Source organism: Protopterus annectens, chromosome 7.part1 (genome assembly GCF_019279795.1).
Source record: "Protopterus annectens isolate FY-2018-M chromosome 7.part1, PAN1.0, whole genome shotgun sequence".
NCBI lineage: Eukaryota > Metazoa > Chordata > Ceratodontiformes > Protopteridae > Protopterus > Protopterus annectens.
This window is the reverse complement of record NC_056740.1, coordinates 153,027,231-153,047,788: the sequence shown is the minus strand read 5'-3', so window position 1 is coordinate 153,047,788 and position 20,558 is coordinate 153,027,231. Positions and strand designations below refer to the sequence as shown.

The window sequence follows — 20,558 nt, the reverse complement described above, 5'->3', positions numbered from 1 at the left end:
GGCAAAAATCTGGACAGTCTGCGAAAATGTGGACAGCTGAAGTGTGTGAACTGCTTATGATTTGCCATGTACTGGGTACAATATTTTCAGTTTTAAGATATTTTACATTTTTAACTAATCCAGACGTTTTAGAGGGTGTATACAAGACTAATGGTGCTAGGTAACATTCTGAAAAGGGGGGCTTTAGTGAGATACCTTGGAGATGTCCAAGAGTGCTGGAACTAAAACATTGCCAGAACTAATACTAAAAACTGCAAACCATTGTTGCAGAAAATAAAATAGTCCTACAACGTCTGCATGTGGAAACAAGTGCTCTGACAGAGAAGCAAGTACTTGTGTTGAAATACAAAGGAATTTCCTAAAAACTGGGACTCTCTGAAGTGTAGCTTTGTGTATTGCTAGTAAGGCAGTGATTGACAGGAGAGTCCTGAAGTTAGAGTGTCTCATAATGTGCATACAGCAAGGTTTTGATTGCTGAGGGATTGAAGCAATGTGTGACACAAATGAGAACTGTTTCATAAGGGCCACTTGCAGCGTAACTAATCGAAATGGTGTTAAGTGCTGCACTGCAGAACATTGACACCACATTTTTTAATGGAAATTGCAGTCGAGGATGCAAAGTCATGACTGGTGGGACAAGGAGAAAAGCAGTGAAAAAGGGGAAAGAAATAAAGGGCACAGGTGGGAGTTGGGTGAATATGGCAAGCTGTGAATCTGTGGGGATTGAGGAGTAAGATTAATCCTTCTGTGTACACAGAGCTGTTGAGGATAACTGGGGGGGCACAGATAAGGGAAAAATAGGCACGGGGGGACAGCAACCAGGATGTGGTATTTCTAATAATCTGGTTATATGGAGCAGACTAGGTGAGTAAGGAAGAAGAGGCAGTGTGGCATAATGTGTACATTAAAGAATTAGTGGATATGTGGTAAAATAAGGGTGGGATTATTGAGATTTGTTTGTAACGTCCTAGTTTGATTCCCACCACTGCCTTGCCTTACCTTACCATTACCTCAAAAATATTTGCAGCTTGGAACAGCTGCTCGAATTCCACCAATTGTTTTCACATATGAAGGCTTTACCAAAGTGTGATCATGGCTTCTGAGCTGGCCAAGTTCTATCCACACCCCCATTTGTTCCACATACCCCAAATTCCTGGCTCCTGCATTGATCAGTATTCCACCCAGTGCCACTTCCATTACTGCACTACATTCCTAGTTGTACTTTACTACCTTTGTTTTTATTTGGAGTCTGTTGCCCTCAGCTAAGTGTATAGAACTCATGCAGTCCTCACAGTTATGAGTCTTGAAACCCATGCTTAACACACACAGGGAACTAAGTAGCTATATACCTGTGTCATTTTTAAGATTACTCAATCATGTAGATGCAGACATTAAACATTTTTTTCCTATATGGTGGCTTATTTAGTCCTAAAGAAAATGTAACTTGAATCATACTAAGAATTCATGTTTGGAATGAGCATAAATATTCATGTTGATTGGAATGAGCATAAATAATGTCAAACGTCTGTACAAAGTATCATCTGTTACATTGTTGCTATCAATGAGCATTTACAAAACAGAGGATTATTTCAAGTTAAAGTAGAACAGTCTGATTAAAGGATATGAATATGTTAACCTGTATCTCTAAAGCATTTGTATCTGAACTCGTATTGTAAATGTCCTTTAAGCCCTGACCATGATTCATGCAACTCATGATCAGTTAGTGGTACCTACTAAAACTGGTGTGGGTAAGATGGTCATGCCTATGAGGCAGTGGAATACATTCATCCTTTGTGATAACCCCTTGGAGGAGAGAGAGTTTTGCTTGGTGGGTAGTCCTAAGGTGTACATTCAACTCAGTGACCTTCAAACACACATATAATCTGAGTATAGTTAGTAGATACAGTACTAAATAATATGTATAATATGTATACTGTCACTGTTTGACTGTATCTGTAATCATTTATACAACTGCTTGTTGACAATGGAAAATTACACACACACCCTGCAAAGTATTACCTCTTTAAAATGTGGGCTGCTAAATATTATGTCTTCCTTTTCAGAGGAATTCCGAGGAGTTACAATGGTTGAATTATTAAAAAAAGAAGGAAGCACCCTTGGTTTAACTATATCTGGTGGAGCAGACAAAGACGGCAAGCCAAGAGTCTCAAACCTTAGGCCTGGAGGTCTGGCAGCAAGGTAATACTCCTCATAGTCCAGTAATCTGAAATTTCTTCAAGTCAGACACTTTTGTCATCTTCATTTACATACATACTACATAATCAAGAAAGTCCCAGAAAATGTTATGATACCATGATGTTGGCTGGATGTATATGTGTTGTACCATGTATGGCATCTAACCATGCATACTTGAAACATGGGTTTTTAAAATTTTGTAACAAAGAAATGAAACATTTGTATATGAATGTTAAATGAACTCCTTGTTTTTTGGTTTATTGGCACTGTGCCCATTAACACAGAGTACGTCCCACCATTCACAGATGATCCATTGTTCTATGTTTTATTATTACAGAGATGGTGTGATGTGGTGGAGGACAGGTCTACTATGCTTTAGTTGTGTAGTTATCTGTGTAATGTGCTGCTACTAGAGTGAGAATAAAGAATTGGTACACAATTGCATCTGTTCAGTGGTGCATGTGTAGTTGTGACATATCCATTCCACTGTGGTCGTCTGACCACATCCTAACAAAAGAGGGCTGTTGAAGCTTTGCTCCTGGTCTCCGTCATCACTTGGACGCACTGCACTAACCAGACATCTACACCTGGGAAAAATAGAAATGGACTAGGTCTGCTTGATCTCATCCCATCCACATAAGAAGAAAAACTACACTGTTGAACCAGCATGTAATAAACAAAAAATCAGTGTGTTAACAGCAGTGGTTGTTATTCTTCTTTATTTTATCATAGAAAAAAACACTGATTCCAAAGGCAGATAGATGAAAAGCAGACAAATACGTTGCCAAGTCCACATCTATAGTGCTGTATGGTATACAAATCTCCATGTTTGAGTAGTTATAAACTTGTCTTTTTGTGGAATAACTCAAAATAAAATAATGACAATGCAAGGTTAATAAAAGGTCTGGCAGGTTAGCACAGTGGACTAAAGCTCTCTGATTCTAATAAGTTGCTCCCTGCACCAAGGGAATGGGATATGAATCTTTCAACCTTTTTGCCTCGTATATAACCTTGAGCAAGTGCTTTGGGGGAAGTTGGGATCTTGGGCTAGGCTTCTTAATGGAATCTTGGACTATGAGCCTCGTACCTACCTAAGTTGTATGTTAAGCCATTTGCCATTCTATTCATAGATGCTTTTCTGTATTTTCTCACAATATACAGCACTGCCTGTTATGCTCAGATTCTAAAGAATTATGCCTAGAACAGAGAAGAATGTTACATACACACTTGGTGTTTACAGCTAGTTATAGTTATTCATGAAAAAGTAACCTGTTTATCATTATTTCTCCTGGAATATAAAGAGATGCTAAATTAGTGTTTTTACATGAGATGTTCTTTACTTCTAAAGGCAAAGGTTACAAAGCCAGCTGTTTCCCTTTGGAATAACTTTTCTTCCAGTTTTGTAACTTTTAAATTGAGTTTGTCTTTTAAAAAACCCTAAGAAACTTGTTTGCCTGTCTGTCATATCAGTTATGGTCTGCATGTTAGGTCTTATTGAATTTTGTGCTTTACACTGTTGATGTTATGTAATATTGTGAATACATGGTAGATGCAAAATAATTCAGGAGATTTTCATTTAAAAGTAAATGAAGTGAAAATTAAATATGCCGAAGCGTCTATATTTAGTGACCTGTACTATTACACAGTCCAGAAAATTCTGAAGTGAAATATCAGATTGTGCTGTAGAGTTTAACAAGTATTCAGCATCAGGTCAGACATAATTTGTTGGTGTTTTATCAGCTTGAAAATAGAGGGGCAGTTACAAGGATTCGGACCTCAAGTTACTCTGAATTCCTTGCTGTAGGGTTCTAGATCCTCTGCCAAGTATGCATGGCAGTTGTCTAAGGATAACCACAAGAAAGTGCTAGACTTTGCTCAAGTTAGAAGCTGACAGAAAGATCTAATAGAGAAAATGACCAAGGTAGAGGAAAGCAAGTTCCATATTAAGTATGGCTGGCATTGCTTTTTCCTGACTACTTGTGCTAATTTTACTGTCCAGGATCCAACGGTCCCTCTCTCATACATTCGCTTGAGAAAAGCTCATCAGATGTGTGTGTGGTTTGGGTGCTCCTTATTCAGTCTGTCCCTCAGCACAGTAAAACAGATCTCTCATATGTCCCACTGCCATCAAAAACAATCAATATATCAACAATCCAAAAACAATAAACCGGAGTTGCCGATGGTATGTCAGTCTTCAGCTTACTGTAAGTAACTGGTACTGAACCTCCACAAACATTTTCTGTGCAGTAGGAAAAGTGAGGAAAGTCTGAAATATTAAAAAAAAAAAAACTGCAACAGAGCATCCACATGAATTTTGTCAACCTGAAAAAAAAAATAAGCTTTGTACTCCATTACTGTGTTAGCCAAATCTGTACAGTACTTTTTATCACATGAAATTCTGGGCCTTAGAGCTTCTGTATTTTAACATTTATTTATTTAACATTTGTTTACCGGGAAAGTCCAACTTGGAAAGAGCCAATTTTCAGCAGATGCCGGGGGAGAAACACTCCAGATGCATGTCTTTGTAATATGGGAGAAAACCCACACAAATGCATGGAGGACATGCAGACTCCACACAGGAGGAACCCCAGCCAAGAATTCAATTGAAGAACCTCTTGCTGTGAGACGACAATGCAAACCACTGCACCGTTATTCCCAGAGGTCTCAGTTGTTTAGAGACAGACCACTTCCACAACAGGGATCAACCAAGATTGTCACCTTCACAGACTCTTCTTCCATTTTTACTTGCAGTCCTCCATCTCCTTGCCAGATTCTGCCATCCTGCTGAAACTCACAAGTACAGCATTGGGGAGGGGTCTTGTATTAAATGTGCTTTGTGGGTTATTGCTTCTAAAACATTTTCTGTCCTCTGGTGTCCTGCACTTAGTTTGGGAGTCTGTGCTAGCGCTACAAGTGAAAGATTGCCAGAGTCTGAAACTCTAAAACCAATGTGATCTGTTAGTCTGAAGCATTGCAGGGGTTTCTCCAGATCAACCCCAAGAGAGTAACCATGGACCCAGATGAACAGAACTCAATAGGCATTCTCCCAGCAGAACTCAATAGCCATTTTCCCAGCAGAGAAAACAAAAAGTTCTGTACTGAATCCAGTGTGGAAAAAAACAAAACATTGATGATGGTGTCTATCTGGGTAACTTGTAACACCAAGTAATCATGAAAAGGTATATTTGAGAAGAGTGCTAACTAACATTTAATGTGTTCTGAATGAAACCACTGTACTGAATGAAAACTGTGATCCACAGAAGCCAGTTTTTCTACTCTTGTGCACTCTGTGAATGTATGATATGGTGTTAGGAGTTATCCTTATTGGGTAGATTGCTAGCATTTCCTCTCATGCAAACCTGAAGTTGGCTATTTTTTTCTCTTTGGTCTCCATACTTTGTGGATATGAAGGAATTCTTGCTGGCATACTATAATGTCATTTGCTGGACTAGAAAAGTGTAACTAACCCTTGTACCAGTCATCTGTTTTCTGTCATTTTGTTCATCATACAGAAGTTCTCAAATTGTAGTCTTAGAAATGTAGGCCTTCGATGCAGTTGTGGTCACCAAATCATAAGCTGGGAAATGCATTGGCATTGTTTTTACTGTTTGGGGAGGAGTATGATTTAAGACACTGCTACAAATTGCTTCATTTCAGCATGTCCACTTCCTAGGCTAATGTGGTCTTCCTGCTGTTTTGCACTGATTATCCTGATACAAGCTAAGGAAGGCTTTGGGTTCCTTTCCCATCATTGTAAGGACAACCAGCTCCACTTCAGGGTCTGCCTCCTGGTATAGTTTCCTTCCTCTTCTGACTTTCCAGTGCAAATTTTGAATGTGACTAAGGCTGGCAGAAAACATTCCTATTGTCATACTTTTATTTATTTATCCTTTTAACTCACTAGGCTAGTAGCCTCTTGTCACAGGAAACCAAAGGTGGTATTTATAGTTCTAGGGGCAATCTGGCCAGAGCACCAGGGAACTTCCACTACTCGTTTTGAGTAGGGAACACATTTTGTTGTTATATGTTCTGCTTCATTCCAGGTGCAGTGGTGGTTCAAAGAAGCAGCTAGGAACATGGCAAATGAAGGCAGTTCAGAGGAGTTGCTGCATCAGGAGAAACAAATAAGTAGTGAGGATGTAGCAAATAAGCAGGAGCGATTGGAGGATGTTCTTCGTGTTTCACTGTTGCAGTCATCACACTTGGGTTATCTTCCTGCAAGTAGCCCTCAGTCAGCCCGAATACCAGAGTCGTGGGATTTCTGCGTCGGATGCTGTCGCCTCTTCTATGACATCAGGTCATCAGAGGTATAAAACCAGCAGCCAACGCCATTACACCAGTCTTTCTTGCCAAGAAGGAGCCCGAAGCAGAAGCAGTTCGCAAGTGCCGGTGGGCCACTACCTGAAATTTTTGTTTTTTTGAGTTTCAAACCTGAAGTCTTCTCAAACCAAGTACCCTGTTGGGGATCCTTTTTTCTTGCTTTAACCAATGTCAGAAAAAGTTAACAATTGTTTTGCTTGTGGAAAGCAAATACCTCACAGAGATTTTCATTCTTACTGAGTCACGTGTTTACGTCCAGACCACGACATCCCTCGCTGTTGGTTTTGTGCCTTGATTAACACCTGAACCATTAGTCATTGGGCTATCTTTGTTGCTAAATTCTTTCACACTCATTCTCTGTATTCTGAAATGGCTTCGAGAAGTCATCCGGCTACCAATCTTCCGAAAAAACGTAAAGATAAAGACAGAGACAGACTGCATAGGTCCAAAACTGTCAACAACGCTTCAGTTAAGCTAGTCGCCAGTCCGCTGGTACTCAGTGAGACACCTTTGCAGCCCCTGATTGCCCACTTCTACAGATTAGTAGGCCTCTGCTGAGACCCATTCAGAGTCCAGTATGCCACGAGATGCTTCTTCGACTATGGAACCTGTGGATGTCTCTACCTTGGATGGGCCAAGAGCCGCAGTGCAGGCACTGGATTCTGAGGGTGTATTCCAACCTACCGATGTTCTAATTACAGACAACTTCATTTTTAGCTAAAACTACCGAGTTTTTCAGGCCCAGAGTATGCACTATGCCTAGAAAACTGATGACCAAAGCGCATGCTTAAGCTCCCATGCCACAAAAACAAATGCTTAGAATGGCTGAAGACCTTATTACCCTAATTAGGGGAAGCCAGCCTTCCCCTGCTAAGAGACAAAGAATTGAGTTTCATTCTGATTCTACAGACCAGGAGGCTGATGACTCTGACCCTTCTGATTACCAGGACATACGCTTATCAACCTATGAGGATTCAGATGCAGAGGAATCCATTCCCTCTGCCTCCCCTCCAGAGGATTTTTCTTTTCGTGAAGAGAGAGCATTTCCGCTGGGAATGCCAGGACTACCCTCAGTCCAAAAGGAGACTCAAAATTTTGAGTTGCCTCAGCACAGGCCTTTAGCTATACCCCTTGTCCTGGATGTTGTAGATGGAGTCCAGTCTTACTCCAGACACTTTACCACCAGCCCCTAGAAAAACCTGACCGGTACTGCAGAATACCTGATTCTCACAAATTTCTCTCTAAGAATCCTACTGCAGATCCAGAGACCATTTCCCAGGGACCTAAAGGTATTAAGGCTACTACAGCCAAAAACCCTACCCCTTCAGACAGGGATTCCAGCGCTTTAGACAGATGGGGTAAGATGGTATATACCTCTGCAAAGGTATTAAGGCTACTACAGCCAAAAACCCTACCCCTTCAGACAGGGATTCCAGCGCTTTAGACAGATGGGGTAAGAGGGTATATACCTCTGCAACTCTTGCCATCAGGGCATTGAATTGCCAGTTTCACATGTTGGAAGTACCACCAACATATTATGGAACTAATTAAACAAAAAATGGTGCTACTTCCTGATTGTGCAGAAAATAAAGATTTACAAGAGTTAATACATTCTGCAAACCAAGTTAGTACGCATACTTTGCAGTGTGGCTTTGATGCCCTAGAAGCATCTTGCAGGGCTGCAATCACCGGGGTCTGTACTGAGAAGGCGTGCTTGGCTGAAGGAACAAACCTTGCCAGATCATGTCAAATTAAAATTACTAGACGCTTCTTTAAATAAGGACTGTTTGTTTGGCACCAAAGCAGAAGAGGTTCTTAAAAAGATGGAAGAAAAAGCTAAATCTATGCAAACTGTTAAAGAATTCTTACAAGTACAGCCACCTAGATTAAGTAGGAATTGGCCTTCTAAAAACTGGTCCTTTCCAGTCCCTCTCAGGCCTTCTCAATTCAAACCAAGGGGAAACACACCACCAAGACTACAGTCTCGGGGTATGCAGAGATCTAAACAATGGAGTGCCCCCTACTCAAAAACAGGAAGTGGTAAGCCACCCCCTTACAGAAAAAGTTTACAATGACTTTTCAATTATCCCTCCCAGCCCTGCCCAATTACTTGCACCCCAAGGAGGAAAACTTGCCCTTCCTGCAAAAAACTGGATGTCCATTACTCAGGACCGATGGGTCCTAAACATTGTGTCCCAGGGGTACAGATTCTGCTTCCATTCGCTGCCAACCCCAAGCAGGTTTCCAGACCTTCCTCCAAACCAGTGGGCAGAGGCTCAAAAGCAAGTACTTTCCCTGCTCAATATCAGGGCGATTCAACCTGTTCCATTAGAACAAAGGAGACTGTTTCTACTCCAGACTGTTCCTGGTACCCAGAGAAGAGGGCTCTTGGCGCCTAATCCTGGATCTATCCATTCTCAACACCTTTCTGGTGGTCCTAAAATTCAAAAAGCTTACCCTGCAACAGGTTCTCCCTGTGCTAGCCAAGGATGCCTGGTTAGTCACCCTAGACTTAAAAGAAGCTTATCTGCACATCCCCATAAGGGAGTCTTGCAGGAAATATCTACGCTTCAGGGCAGGCTCTATGCACTATCAAATCTGATATTGTTAATCCTCGTTCATTCCTTATGCCTGGGGTTATCGGTTCCAATCTCTAAACCGAGCTGGCCATCTTACAAGCTTGCGACAGCCACAAACTCTAGAGCTACATTCTTACCCACAATTCCCTTCTCCCTGTTACCTCAGATTTTGTTTGCCACATCACTATTTAGTCGTGTCAAGCCACTTCTAAAAACTTTCTTTGATTATACCTAATCGTATTACAGTTCTTCTCAGTTCAAATCTTGTTAAATAGTTATCTCTTACCCTATCGCATGTAGCAACTCTATTTTGTTTTTTTCTAGCCCTTCTTTCTTCTTACATGAGGTAACTCCCTTACCATCATTGGTAAAACCTTTCCTTACTTTATCTTCGGATATTTCTCGTACCATTGTTGGTACCTTCTTCCTTTCTTCCTTCTTCCTATCGTGGCAGAGAAAAAAGGTGGTCCGTGATTTAAAAGATGTGTGGATTGTGGGCATAAATTGCCTATTTTGGATGCACATGCATTATGCGTTTACTGTTTGGGTGTGCCTCACTTGACTGTTGACCCGCCTTGCAGGATTTGTGCAAACTTTTCTAACAGGACTTTGGTGGAAAGGAAAAATAAACTGATTTTAAAGGGACTACTTAAATCTTCTTTTTCAGAGGCTATTTCTGGGTCAGAGGCTTCAACCCCTTCTAGTTCCCATAAAAAAAGAGATGAACATAAGGCCAAATCTCTTCCTTAGTCTCCTGCTGGGGACCACCAGGAACCAAGACCTAAGAAGGCCAAACTTTCTAGTTTGGGTTTGACTTCCTCGGCCCTGAGGCTTTCGGTGCCTAGATCTTCTGCATCGAAGCCTTTGGCACCATCCGTTACTTCGGCACAGAGTATTATGCTCTACACCTCATCGGAACCGAGGGGCCCCCTCGGTTCAGACTTCCTTATCGGCACCGACTTTTTCTTCGATACAGACCTTTCCGGCATCTGACTGCTCCGATGCCCTCTCCTGCTTTGACTCAGACAATTTACACTGCACCGACTATCCTCTCGGTACCGACCACCTCATTTTCTGCACAGACTCTTTTGGCACCTACCTTAGTGCCAACTATCACTTCAGCACTGACTTCGTTGGTGCAGACTTTACCTTCGGCACAGATGATCTCCTTGGTGTAGACACCAGTAGTACAAGCCTTAACGACTCAGTTGTTCTTGTTGCAGACCCCTATTTTAGCACCATCTAAAGACCCCTTTGTGGGCACCGAGTTTCCTTCATCCTTGGATAGACCTAACTCTCCTTCAGCTATGTCCATGAGAGCCATTAGAAGCCTCTTGAATCATGATGTGATGCGTCTTGTGGATAAATTGCTTTCGGCCAGAGGTATCCAACCCTCCAGGACCTATTCTTCCTTCGGAGGAGAACACCCTTCTCCAAAGATCCCTACCTATTCTCCTCCTTCATTGCCTTTGAAGCCCCTTGCTGTAGCACAGCCTTCCCTCATTTCAGCTCCTTTCATGGACATCACTAAGGAGCCGCAGTTGCCTTTGTGGCAGGAGAGACTTGTCACTCCAGTCACTGCTCAGGATGCTGGCTGTGGCGTACGTACTCCTGTTTTTCACAGCCATCAAGGGAATCTGAGTCGGCGGGCTGATTTGCTTGAGCGAGATGTGACCTCGTCGGGTGAACCAACCTTCCAACTCATGGAGATTGCTCTTGCGTCTGTTGGCAGTTCTGTGCTATCAGTGCCCCCGTCCTCCTCTAGGCCGCAATTTACACAAGCCACCCCTGGGGGACACCAGGCACAAGGGTCTCAGGACTCACTCCCACAGGAGGCCCCTTTTGCGCGGTCTTCCCCAGATTCTCCCCCTGAAGAAGTTAATCGCAAGAGTTCCTGTAAGAGGATGCACGTGGACTCTCCAGAGGAGTCCCTCATGGAAGACACAGACTTTGATGATGGGGAAGGGTCCCCTCGGTCACCCTCTGAGGTATCCTTTGGAGATATCCTCGAAACACTTAAGCAGAGAAGTGAATGGCAGCCCTCTAACCTGACCTCTGAAGAGTGTGTTCCTGCAGGCCTTTTGTGCCCGGCCCCCTACCTTCTGGGTTACTCCACCTGCCAACAACCTTGTCCAACTCATTGTGCAGCATGCATGGAAGGCTCCTGACACCATTGACACCATTGCCCGCAGACCAGATAAAATCTTGTCCCCTCCAGATAGTGATCCTCACTGGTCCAAAGGTCTTCCTGTAGATGCCTTGGTGGTGGCGACAGCAACAAAAAAGGATCTGGCAGAAGAAAGCCAGACTATCCACAGATTAGGGAAGCATACTTTTGCATCAGTGACCTTTGCAGTCAGGTCCCTGAATTATATGGCACATTTTACCAGGGTTCAAAGAGACTTAATTTCTGAGCTCACTGAAACTTTGGCCAGAGCTGTGTCTGAGGTCCGGGACAAAGTAGCCTCACAGTTAGCCACCCTTGAATCGATCTCTAACTACTCCATGCATCTGATTTCTCACGCATCAGAAGGAGCAGCTAGAGTCGCTGGTGCAGGCAGTCATGAGACGGCGTGCCTGGATGCACTTGTGTGATTTCGCAGAACCCTTCAAGGCTTCCTTTCTGAATGCTCCCTTTGAAGCCTTTTTGTTATTTGGACCCAAGGTAAAAGACACACTGGCTAGATGTGAACAGGATGGTAAGACCCTTTCTACTGTGGTTGTCCATTATTCTTCCCCTCAATGGGCTTTCTCCAGAAACCAGAAGAGTGGGAAGATGTGACACAAAAAGTCTCAAGGTTCTTTCCGTGACACACGAGCTGAGTTTTCCCCTAGAGGCAGAGGGGGAAACTCCTATGGAAGGCACCCCTTTCGGGGCAGAGGGAGGTCCCCATAACCAGGGTCCCAGAGATTCTTTCTCTGGCCAATCCTACCAACGCTCCTGAAGAGCAGCCTTACTTGGGGGTCGTTTCTCTTTGTACCCTTCTGCCTGGCTAACCATTACCACTGATTCTTGGGTACGAGAGATAACCAGAGGTTATCATATTCCCTTCAATCTTTGTCCCTCCCCCCTAAGAAACTTACCTGACATTCCACCCAGTCAAAGGGAAGAAGCAGCATTAGAGATTTTAAAGCTGCTAAGAAGAGTTATCCAAATAGTCCCACCAGACCAGATAGGATCCGGATTCTACTCAAGATTATTTTTGGTTCCAAAAAAGACCGGGGACTGGAGACTGATTTTGGATCTCAGTGTGCTAAACAAATTCGTAGAGGTACAGAAATTCCGGATGGTCACAATACAGTCTACTCTCCCACTCTTGGAGGCAGGTGATTGGATGTGCTCTATAGATCTTCAAGATGTGTACTACCACATAAAGGTGGACAGACCATTGAGAAGATTCCTTTACTTTTGTGCAGGAGCCAGTCTTTACTAGTTCTGAGTATGGCCATTCGGACTCTCTACAGCCCCCAGAGTGTTCACAAAGTGCATGGCAGTTGTCACAGCTCACCTGTGACTGCAAGGATTCAGTGTGTTTCCATACCTAGACGACTGTCTCATCACCGCCCCCACCAGACATCTATTGGAAGAAGCCTTGCATACTCTCTTCACACCGCAGAAATGCTATGTGTAACTATAAACTGGCAAAAATCCAACCTATCCCCATCCCAATCCATAGAATTCATTGGGGTCCTGTTGGATACAATAAACTGCATGGCGTCGATTCTGGAGCACAGAATTTTAAGGATAAAACAACAACTTGTACCCATCCTCTCAAGGGAAAGATCCACAGCACATTCTGTCCTCCAGCTGTTGGGTTCCATAGCAGCTTCCATCATCATTGTCCCCCTTGCGAGAGTCCACATAAGGCTTTTACAGTGGTTACTACTGACCCAGTGGCACCCTTTTCAGTTTCCTGTATCATCCCAAATTCAGGTGACTCAGAGATGCAAACAAGATTTGATTTGGTGGATGTTGCACAACCCATCACAATGGTCTCGCTCCTTCACACCCCAACAGCCCAAAGCCACAGTGACCATGGATGCCTCCCTGATGGGGTGGGGGGGCTTTTTCAGGGTACATAAGTCCAAGGCACATGGTCTGAACTAGAGGCCCATCTGCATATAAATATCCTAGAACTGAGGGCTGTGCTTCTAGCATTGCAAGCATTTCATCCCTCCTCCCGTCAGGAACTATTGCAATACAGTTGGACAAATATGGCTGTAGTCTGGTACATCAACAAATAAGGCAGAACCAACTCCTACCCACTTTGTAGAGAGGCCATGAGCATATGGCAATGAGCGATGGCTACCATCCACTTTCTGATAGCAATGCATATTACCAGGAGTTCCAGTGTGATAGCAGACAGATTGAGCAGGTGCATTCTGCAACCACATGAGTGGTCTCTGAATCCTCTTATAGTGGCAGAGATTTTCAACCTCTGGGATCTCCTTTGCTGCGACATCTTTGCATCCCCAACCAAATACAAATGCAGCAGTTACTTCGCCCTGATTCCCCCTCTGGGACAGTCACCCAGGAATGCTCTAGTCCACGATTGATCCTCGGGTCTGCTTTATGCCTTTCCCCCTCTTCCTCTCATTCCCCAGTTCCTGAAGAAAGACCACCAGTTGAAGAGCAAGATAATCCTCATAGCGCCATATTGGCCTCGTCAGATTTGGTTCCCCTTCCTATGGCCTCACCTGCTAGATCAACTATGGATTCTCGATCCAACTCCAGACTTGATCTCCCATCCACAGAACCTGATTCACCCCAACCTGAACAGCCTGAAGCTTACAGCTTGGCTCCTCCACTTCCGGTGATTGTCAGGCAGATTGATCTTTCTTCCCCAGTACGTGACATTCTTATTGCATCTCATAAGTCTTCCATCAGAACTACTTATTTCAGCAAGTGGAAAAGGTTTACCATTTGGCTGAAGAAAAAACGGATAGACCCTTTTTCAGCACCAGTGCCGGTAGTACTGGAATACCTGTCCAGTTTATTCCAATCTGGTCTATCTGCTTCTACCATTCAAGTTCATTTGGCCGCAATATCTAATTTTCACAATGGTGTCCATGACTCTTCCCTTATGTCACACAAATTATGCAAGACCTTTCTAAAAGGTTAAATCATTTGAAATCCCCTTTTAGAGAGCCTATCCAGCCATGGGACCGGTCATTAGTCCTGCAAGCTTTAACAATCTTTCCTTTTGAACCAGCTTCTTTGTGCGACCTCAAGTTTCTTTCTTGGAAAACTTTGTTCTTGGATGCCATTACTTCTGCCAGATGTATCTCTGAACTTCAAGCTCTATGCATCAAACGGCCTTACTTGACCTTTCATAAAGATAGTGTCATTGAGAACTAATCCTTCCTTTCTGCCAAAAGTGATCTCTGAAATGTCCATTAACCAAACTATTGAATTGCCAGTTTTCTTTCCCAATCATTCTAACAGAGGAGAGTATTGTCTACATACGAATTTGCCTGTGAATGTCTAGGGTTTCTATCTGGACAGAACTAAAGCTTCTCGCAAATCAGATCAGTATTCCTGGCCTATTCTGGGCCTAGACTTGGATGTGCTGTTTCTAAGGTCACATTGGCTAAACGGTTAAGACTGTGTAACATTTATTCACAAAACTCACAATATCCCTTTGACTACAGCCGTAAGGGCTCATTCCACTAGACTGGTAGCAACTTCTGCTGCCTTCCATGCTAGAGCTTCTTTACCTGACATTTGTGCAGCTGCAACTTGGGCTAGACCTCATACCTTCATCAGCCATTACAAATTGGATTTGGCCTCCAGAGGAAGAGCATCTTTAGGTTCAATGGTGCTCAGGAATGTCCTTCCATGAGTGCCTCCCAGGAATAAAGGTAGCTGGGGACTCTGTCCCAGGCATAAGGAATGAACAAGGATTAACAATATCAGATAAAGAAATTATGTCTTACCATAATGTTCCATCTGTATTGTTGATCCTCGTTCAGTCATTATGACCCTCCCTCCTTCCTCCTCCTGAGGCTTACAGTGGATCTCATCATCCGGTTCCGTTAGGTCCTTTGACCAGAGGTAGCCTCTACTTCCTTTGACTTGCAAACTCAGTCTGAGGTAACAGGGAGAGGGGAATTGTGGGTAAGAATTTAGCTCGAGAGTTTGTGGCTGTCATGAGCTTGGAAGATGGCCGACTCTGTTCCGAGGTCGGAACTGATAACCCCAGGCATAATGACTGAATGAGGATCAACAATACAGATGGAATGTTATGGTAAAACATAACTTCTTTTTCTCTGCACTTCCCTTTGACTTATCTACTGCATCCAGAGTATTCACAAAGTGCCTGGCTCCAGCCATTGCATACTGCAGGCAGAGAAATATCCAAATTTTCCCATACTTGGACGATTGCTTGATTTGGGAGGACAGTCAGGAATTGCTACTTCAACACCTGGCATTTGTAAAAAGACTCCTTCATTGGGGTACACCATCAACGAAAAGAAATCACAACTGGTGCCCAGTCAAAAAATTGTATTCCTGGGAGCAAGATTGAATACAACTTTCCAGATGGCATTTCTCACTCCAGAAAAACGGGTCTATTTGACCAACTACTTCAAACAAATGGCCACCAAAACCCAGCTATCTGCAAGGAAAAATACTGCAAGCCCTAGGGTTCATGGCCTCATACATTCTGCTAATTCCATATGCAAGACTGCGTATGAGAAAACTTCAGTGGTACTTAAAAAGTCTTTAGTGCGAACATTCTCAGGACCTGGAAACAGTCATTCCTATCGTACCTTGTCTAAGGGCAGAGTTCCTTTGGTGGGCAAAAACATGCAACCACAGCAAGGGACTGCCTTTCACTCAACCCCTCGCTGCCCAAACCCTGACAACAAATGCATCAGACTATGCATGGGGGGCTCACATGGCAGGCAAATGCATTCAGGGCAAGTGGAGCCCAGGACAAATTCTTTTGCACATCAATCAAAAAGCGATGCTAGATGTACAGAATGCACTGACAAAGCCTTCAAATACCTAATCCTTCCAGTACAGCTGCTGATAAAACCAGACAACACCACAGTTCGGTGGTACATAAACAAGCAGGGGGAAACCCATTCTTACCCACTTTGCAGGTTAGCCATGACCCTGTGGAACACAGCCTTGAGCAAACAAGTGCATCTACAAGCTCAATTCCTGCCAGGCAAACAAAATTCACTGGCAGACAACTTAAGCAGAAATCTCATAGACCCACACGAGTGGAAATTGGAGCCCAACACCTTCAACCTTCTAATCCAGCAGTGGGGGACACCGGAGGTGGGCCTCTTTGCCTCCCCCGAGAACCACCAGTTGAGCAAATTCTGCAGCAGGAACCCTCAGAGCAGGTCCTGGAAGGTGGATGCCCTATCCTTCAAATGGGAAAACCTCTTAATTTATGCCTTTCCCCCTCTGCCCCTCCTCTCAAAATTACTACTCAAGATCAAACAGGACAGGCCAAGGGTAATTCTTATTGCCCCAGACTGGCGCCAGCACTGGTACCCACTCTTAAGCAGTCTGACAACCGTGCCACCCTGACACCTTCACCAGACACCTTCCCTGCTGTCTCAGCAGGAGAGACAGATTTTGCATCCACATTTGCAAACCCTAAACCTTGCAGCCTGGCTTATCCTCTGAATACACCACCAGCAACCCTTAGCAAACAGGTGCTGGACGTCATTCTTGAGGCCAGAAGGCCTAGTACTAGGAAATCCTATGCTGAAAAGTGGAAAAGGTATTGTTCTTGGAGACAGTCTCAAGGAAAGGACACAGGAGTTCCCTCCTTACCTCAAATCCTGGATTACCTAGCAGAGCTACTCCACAGAGGCCAATCCTTCTCCTCCATTAAGATTCATACCTCTGCCATCTCAGCTCATTATAATACTGAGACACCTCTATTTTTTCACCCTCTCATCAAACGGTTCCTGAGAGGGGCTAACAACTTAAGGCCCCCCCCTAGGAGAGCACCCACCCCTGCCTGGGACCTTAACTTTGTACTGGAAAAGCTCATGCTTCCTCCTTTTGAACCTGCTGCTTCAGCAGAGTTAAAATTCCTCTCTTAGAAAACAGCCTTGCTTTTAGCCATAACTTCAGCAAGAAGAGTGTCTGAGTTACAGGCACTAATGGCTGGGGAACCCATCATTATTTTCCATGATGACAGGGTTTCTCTCAGGACTAACCCGTCCTTTATGCCTAAGGTGGTGTCCAGTGTGGCTTTAAACCAATCCATCCATTTACCAACCTTCTTCCCTAATCCTCAGACTAAAGGGAAAAGGATCCTGCACTCCTTGGACGTGCACATACAGCTCAGGTTCTACCTTGACAGGACTAAACCTTTCAGAAAATTTAACCAGCTGCTAGTCAGCTTTGCTACAGGGGCAGAGGGCAAAGCCATTTCAAAGCAAACCATTTCCAAATGGATAGCACACTACATCTGTTTCTGCTACAAGCACCATGGAAAACCTACCCCACATGGGATCAGAACGCATTCCACTAGGGCTACTTCCACCTCTACAGCATTTCTCAGGGGAGTCCCCTACCAGGGTCATTCAGGAAGCTGCAACCTGGAGTTTGTACACAACTTTACCAAGCATTACCATTTACTTATTTTTCTACATCCAGAGCTGTATTTGCTACAGCAGTCTTACAAGGCCTGCTAGCCAGCACTAACACTTCTTGACTGGCTCCACCCTCCCTCAGCTTTGGGAATCAACCTAAGTGTGATGACTGCAACAGTGAAACATAAAGAACATAGTACAGTTGTGTACACTTGCCATAAATGTAAATGTTCGAGTGCATTCACTGTTGCAGTCCTGGTTTCCCTCCCTCCAGCCCCCTGGTTTTCTCTGTCCTACCTATTCTCTCTCTGGCCATTTTTAATGGCAGTGGTATTTACTTTATACTGGTGGTGGTCCACACCATATACTAGCTTCCTATTTGGGGGGGGCTCCTGATATTTGGGGCAAGACAAAATGATGTAATGGCATCGGCTGCCTGTTTTATTCCCCTGACAACCTGACGTCATGGAAGAGGCGACTGCATCGGACGCAGAAATCCCAAGACTCTGGTATTCGGGCCGACTGAGGGCTACCTGCATGCAAATACCGCAAGTGTGATGACTGCAACAGTGAATACACTCAAACATCTACATTTATGGTAAGTGTGCACAACTGAACTTTGTTTAGTGCGAGGGCAGTCAAGCCTTCACAGGAGGAAACTACAAACAGCTCAGATGTTATGAAGGCATGTGACTCTTCAGAGACGGTATCTGCATGTATCTAGAGGGGAGGAGTCTATGATTGTGAAAATGTGAAGGTGGTCAAACCTTCACAAGATTTGGAAGTAATTTTTCAGCAGCAGTTATTTGAAGTTGGAAACAAATGCCAGAAAGGATGCATTAATACAACCCTTCAATCGGAATGGTTGCAGGATGTTTTATTGCAGGATTTGCTAAATCAGAGTGAACCAGTGAGAAGGGAGTTTCATGGGCATATATAATGGATGGAATTCAGAAAGAAATGGAGGCAGTGGTGCAGGAGAAGTCATAAGCAGCTACAGTAAAAGTGGGAGAAAGGAGAGAAGTAGACAATCGAAAACAAGCATTTAGTAAGAGTAATTTGTAAAGAAAAAGAACTGGAATTGTATGATATTTGGGACAACATAACATTGTTGGGCACTTCACTATATATGTGTATGTATGTGTCTGTGTGTGTGTGTGTATACATATATATATATATATATATATATTTAATTTGAATCGGGACAATATATAAAGACGTTTTGGGACAATATGAGTTAGAAAACCTGCAATCCATGGAATTTTTGTTTTTCAAGCATTTAATCGAGAGACTGAAAAGAATAAGAAGTTATGTACCTACCATAACGTTCCATGTTAGTTGTCTTCTCTCGCCTTCTTTCTTGCTTGATGGGTTCAGAGCCGATCCTCGGCTCCGACTCGGCACTTGCTAAGCTCGAGAGTCACTTTTACCAGCTCGAGGCAGCCCCATATCCCATGATGCAAGGCGGTAAGTACCCAGATCTCGTTTGATGACAAAGGGCAATAGCACCAAGCATAAAAACACTTCCCAAAGGAAGAAAGAAAACTTACAGGATGGAAGAAGGACCAGGTCTGAATGGTCTTCAGCATAATAATTTCTTATAGAAAGGTCTGTCCAGGCCTGGGGGAAGGAGGGAGGGTCGCAGAAAGAAGGCGAGAGAAGACAACTAACATGGAACGCTATGGTAGGTACATAACTTCTTAATGTTAAGTTGTCAATCTCGCCTTCATTCTTGCTTGATGGGACCGCGTGGCTCAATGGAACAGACTCTTGAGGACTGTAGAGCCAAAACTGGCTCTGTCCCTGGAGGCCAAGTCCAATTTGTAGTGGGAAACAAAAGTATGAGGAGTGGCCCAAGTGGCCGCTGCACAAATAGTGTCTAAAGGAAGTCTAGCTTGAAAGGCTGTAGAAGTAGCTAAGCTCCTAGTTGAATGTGCTTTAGGTTTTGAGCACAGCTGTTTTCCCCTGAGCAGATAAATTTCAGAGATGACCGAAGAAAGCCATCTAGACAAGGTCACTTTAGAAACAGGAAGGCCTTTCTTATTATCCGCATAGGAAACAAAAAGTTGATCAGATTTCCTAAATTTTTTGTTCTGTCCAAATAATATCTGAGTTGACGGTGGACATCAAGATAATGTAGTTTTGTTTGGCTCTGTCTCAATAGTTTGGAAAAATACAGGAGATCAATGGATTGATTCAAATTGGTTTTGAGGCGACCTTAGGCAAAAAGGTCGGATTAGTTCTCAATGATACTCTGTCTTTGTGAAAAACCAAATAGGGGGTCGAACCGAGAGCATGAAGTTCAGACACCCTCCTGGCCAATGTAATAGCCACTAGGAATAAAGTTTTCCAAGAAAGAAATTTCAGGAACAAGAAACAGCTGGCTCAAGGGGAAGAATCAAGGATGTCAGCACTAAATTCAGCTCCCACTGAGGAGGAGGATTCCTGATTGGAGGCTTTAGCAGGAAAATTCCTTTCAAGAAGGCCCTGCAGAGCCTATGGAACATAATATTGTGATCTGCGATCCCGACATGAAAGTTCGAGATAGCAGCCAATTGAACTCTGACTGTGGAAGAAGAGGAGCCTGCATGAAAAATCTCTGCTAAGAAGTCCAGGACTGCCTGAACAGGGGCAGTGAAAGGATCAATACTCTTGGCCTTAGCCCAATAAGAGAAACGTTTCCATTTGCTTGCATAAATCCTCCTGGTAGAGGATTTTAAAGAAGCTACTATGATGTCTCTAACTGAGTTAGAGATCAAAGGAAGCCTGGTTAATGAAGGAAGTGGAGCAACCATGCTGTGAGGTTGAGAGAAGGGATAGACCGGTGCAGCTGACCGGATTGGTGAATCAGAAGATCTGGCACTGGGTCCAGATGCCACGGCTGCACCAAAAGGTGAC

General features: G+C 43.7%; 1 protein-coding gene across 4 annotated transcripts in view; it reads left to right on the top strand.

Moving 5' to 3' along the window:
* Positions 1–20,558, top strand: part of GRIP2 (glutamate receptor interacting protein 2) — a 2,580,489-nt gene that overhangs the window by 1,176,272 nt on the left and 1,383,659 nt on the right. For all 4 annotated transcript variants that reach the window (XM_044078606.1, XM_044078609.1, XM_044078607.1 and 1 more), the window contains exon 3: positions 2,064–2,199. In XM_044078606.1, the coding sequence (XP_043934541.1) occupies positions 2,064–2,199 (136 nt within the window). The remainder of the gene's footprint in view (positions 1–2,063; positions 2,200–20,558) is intronic.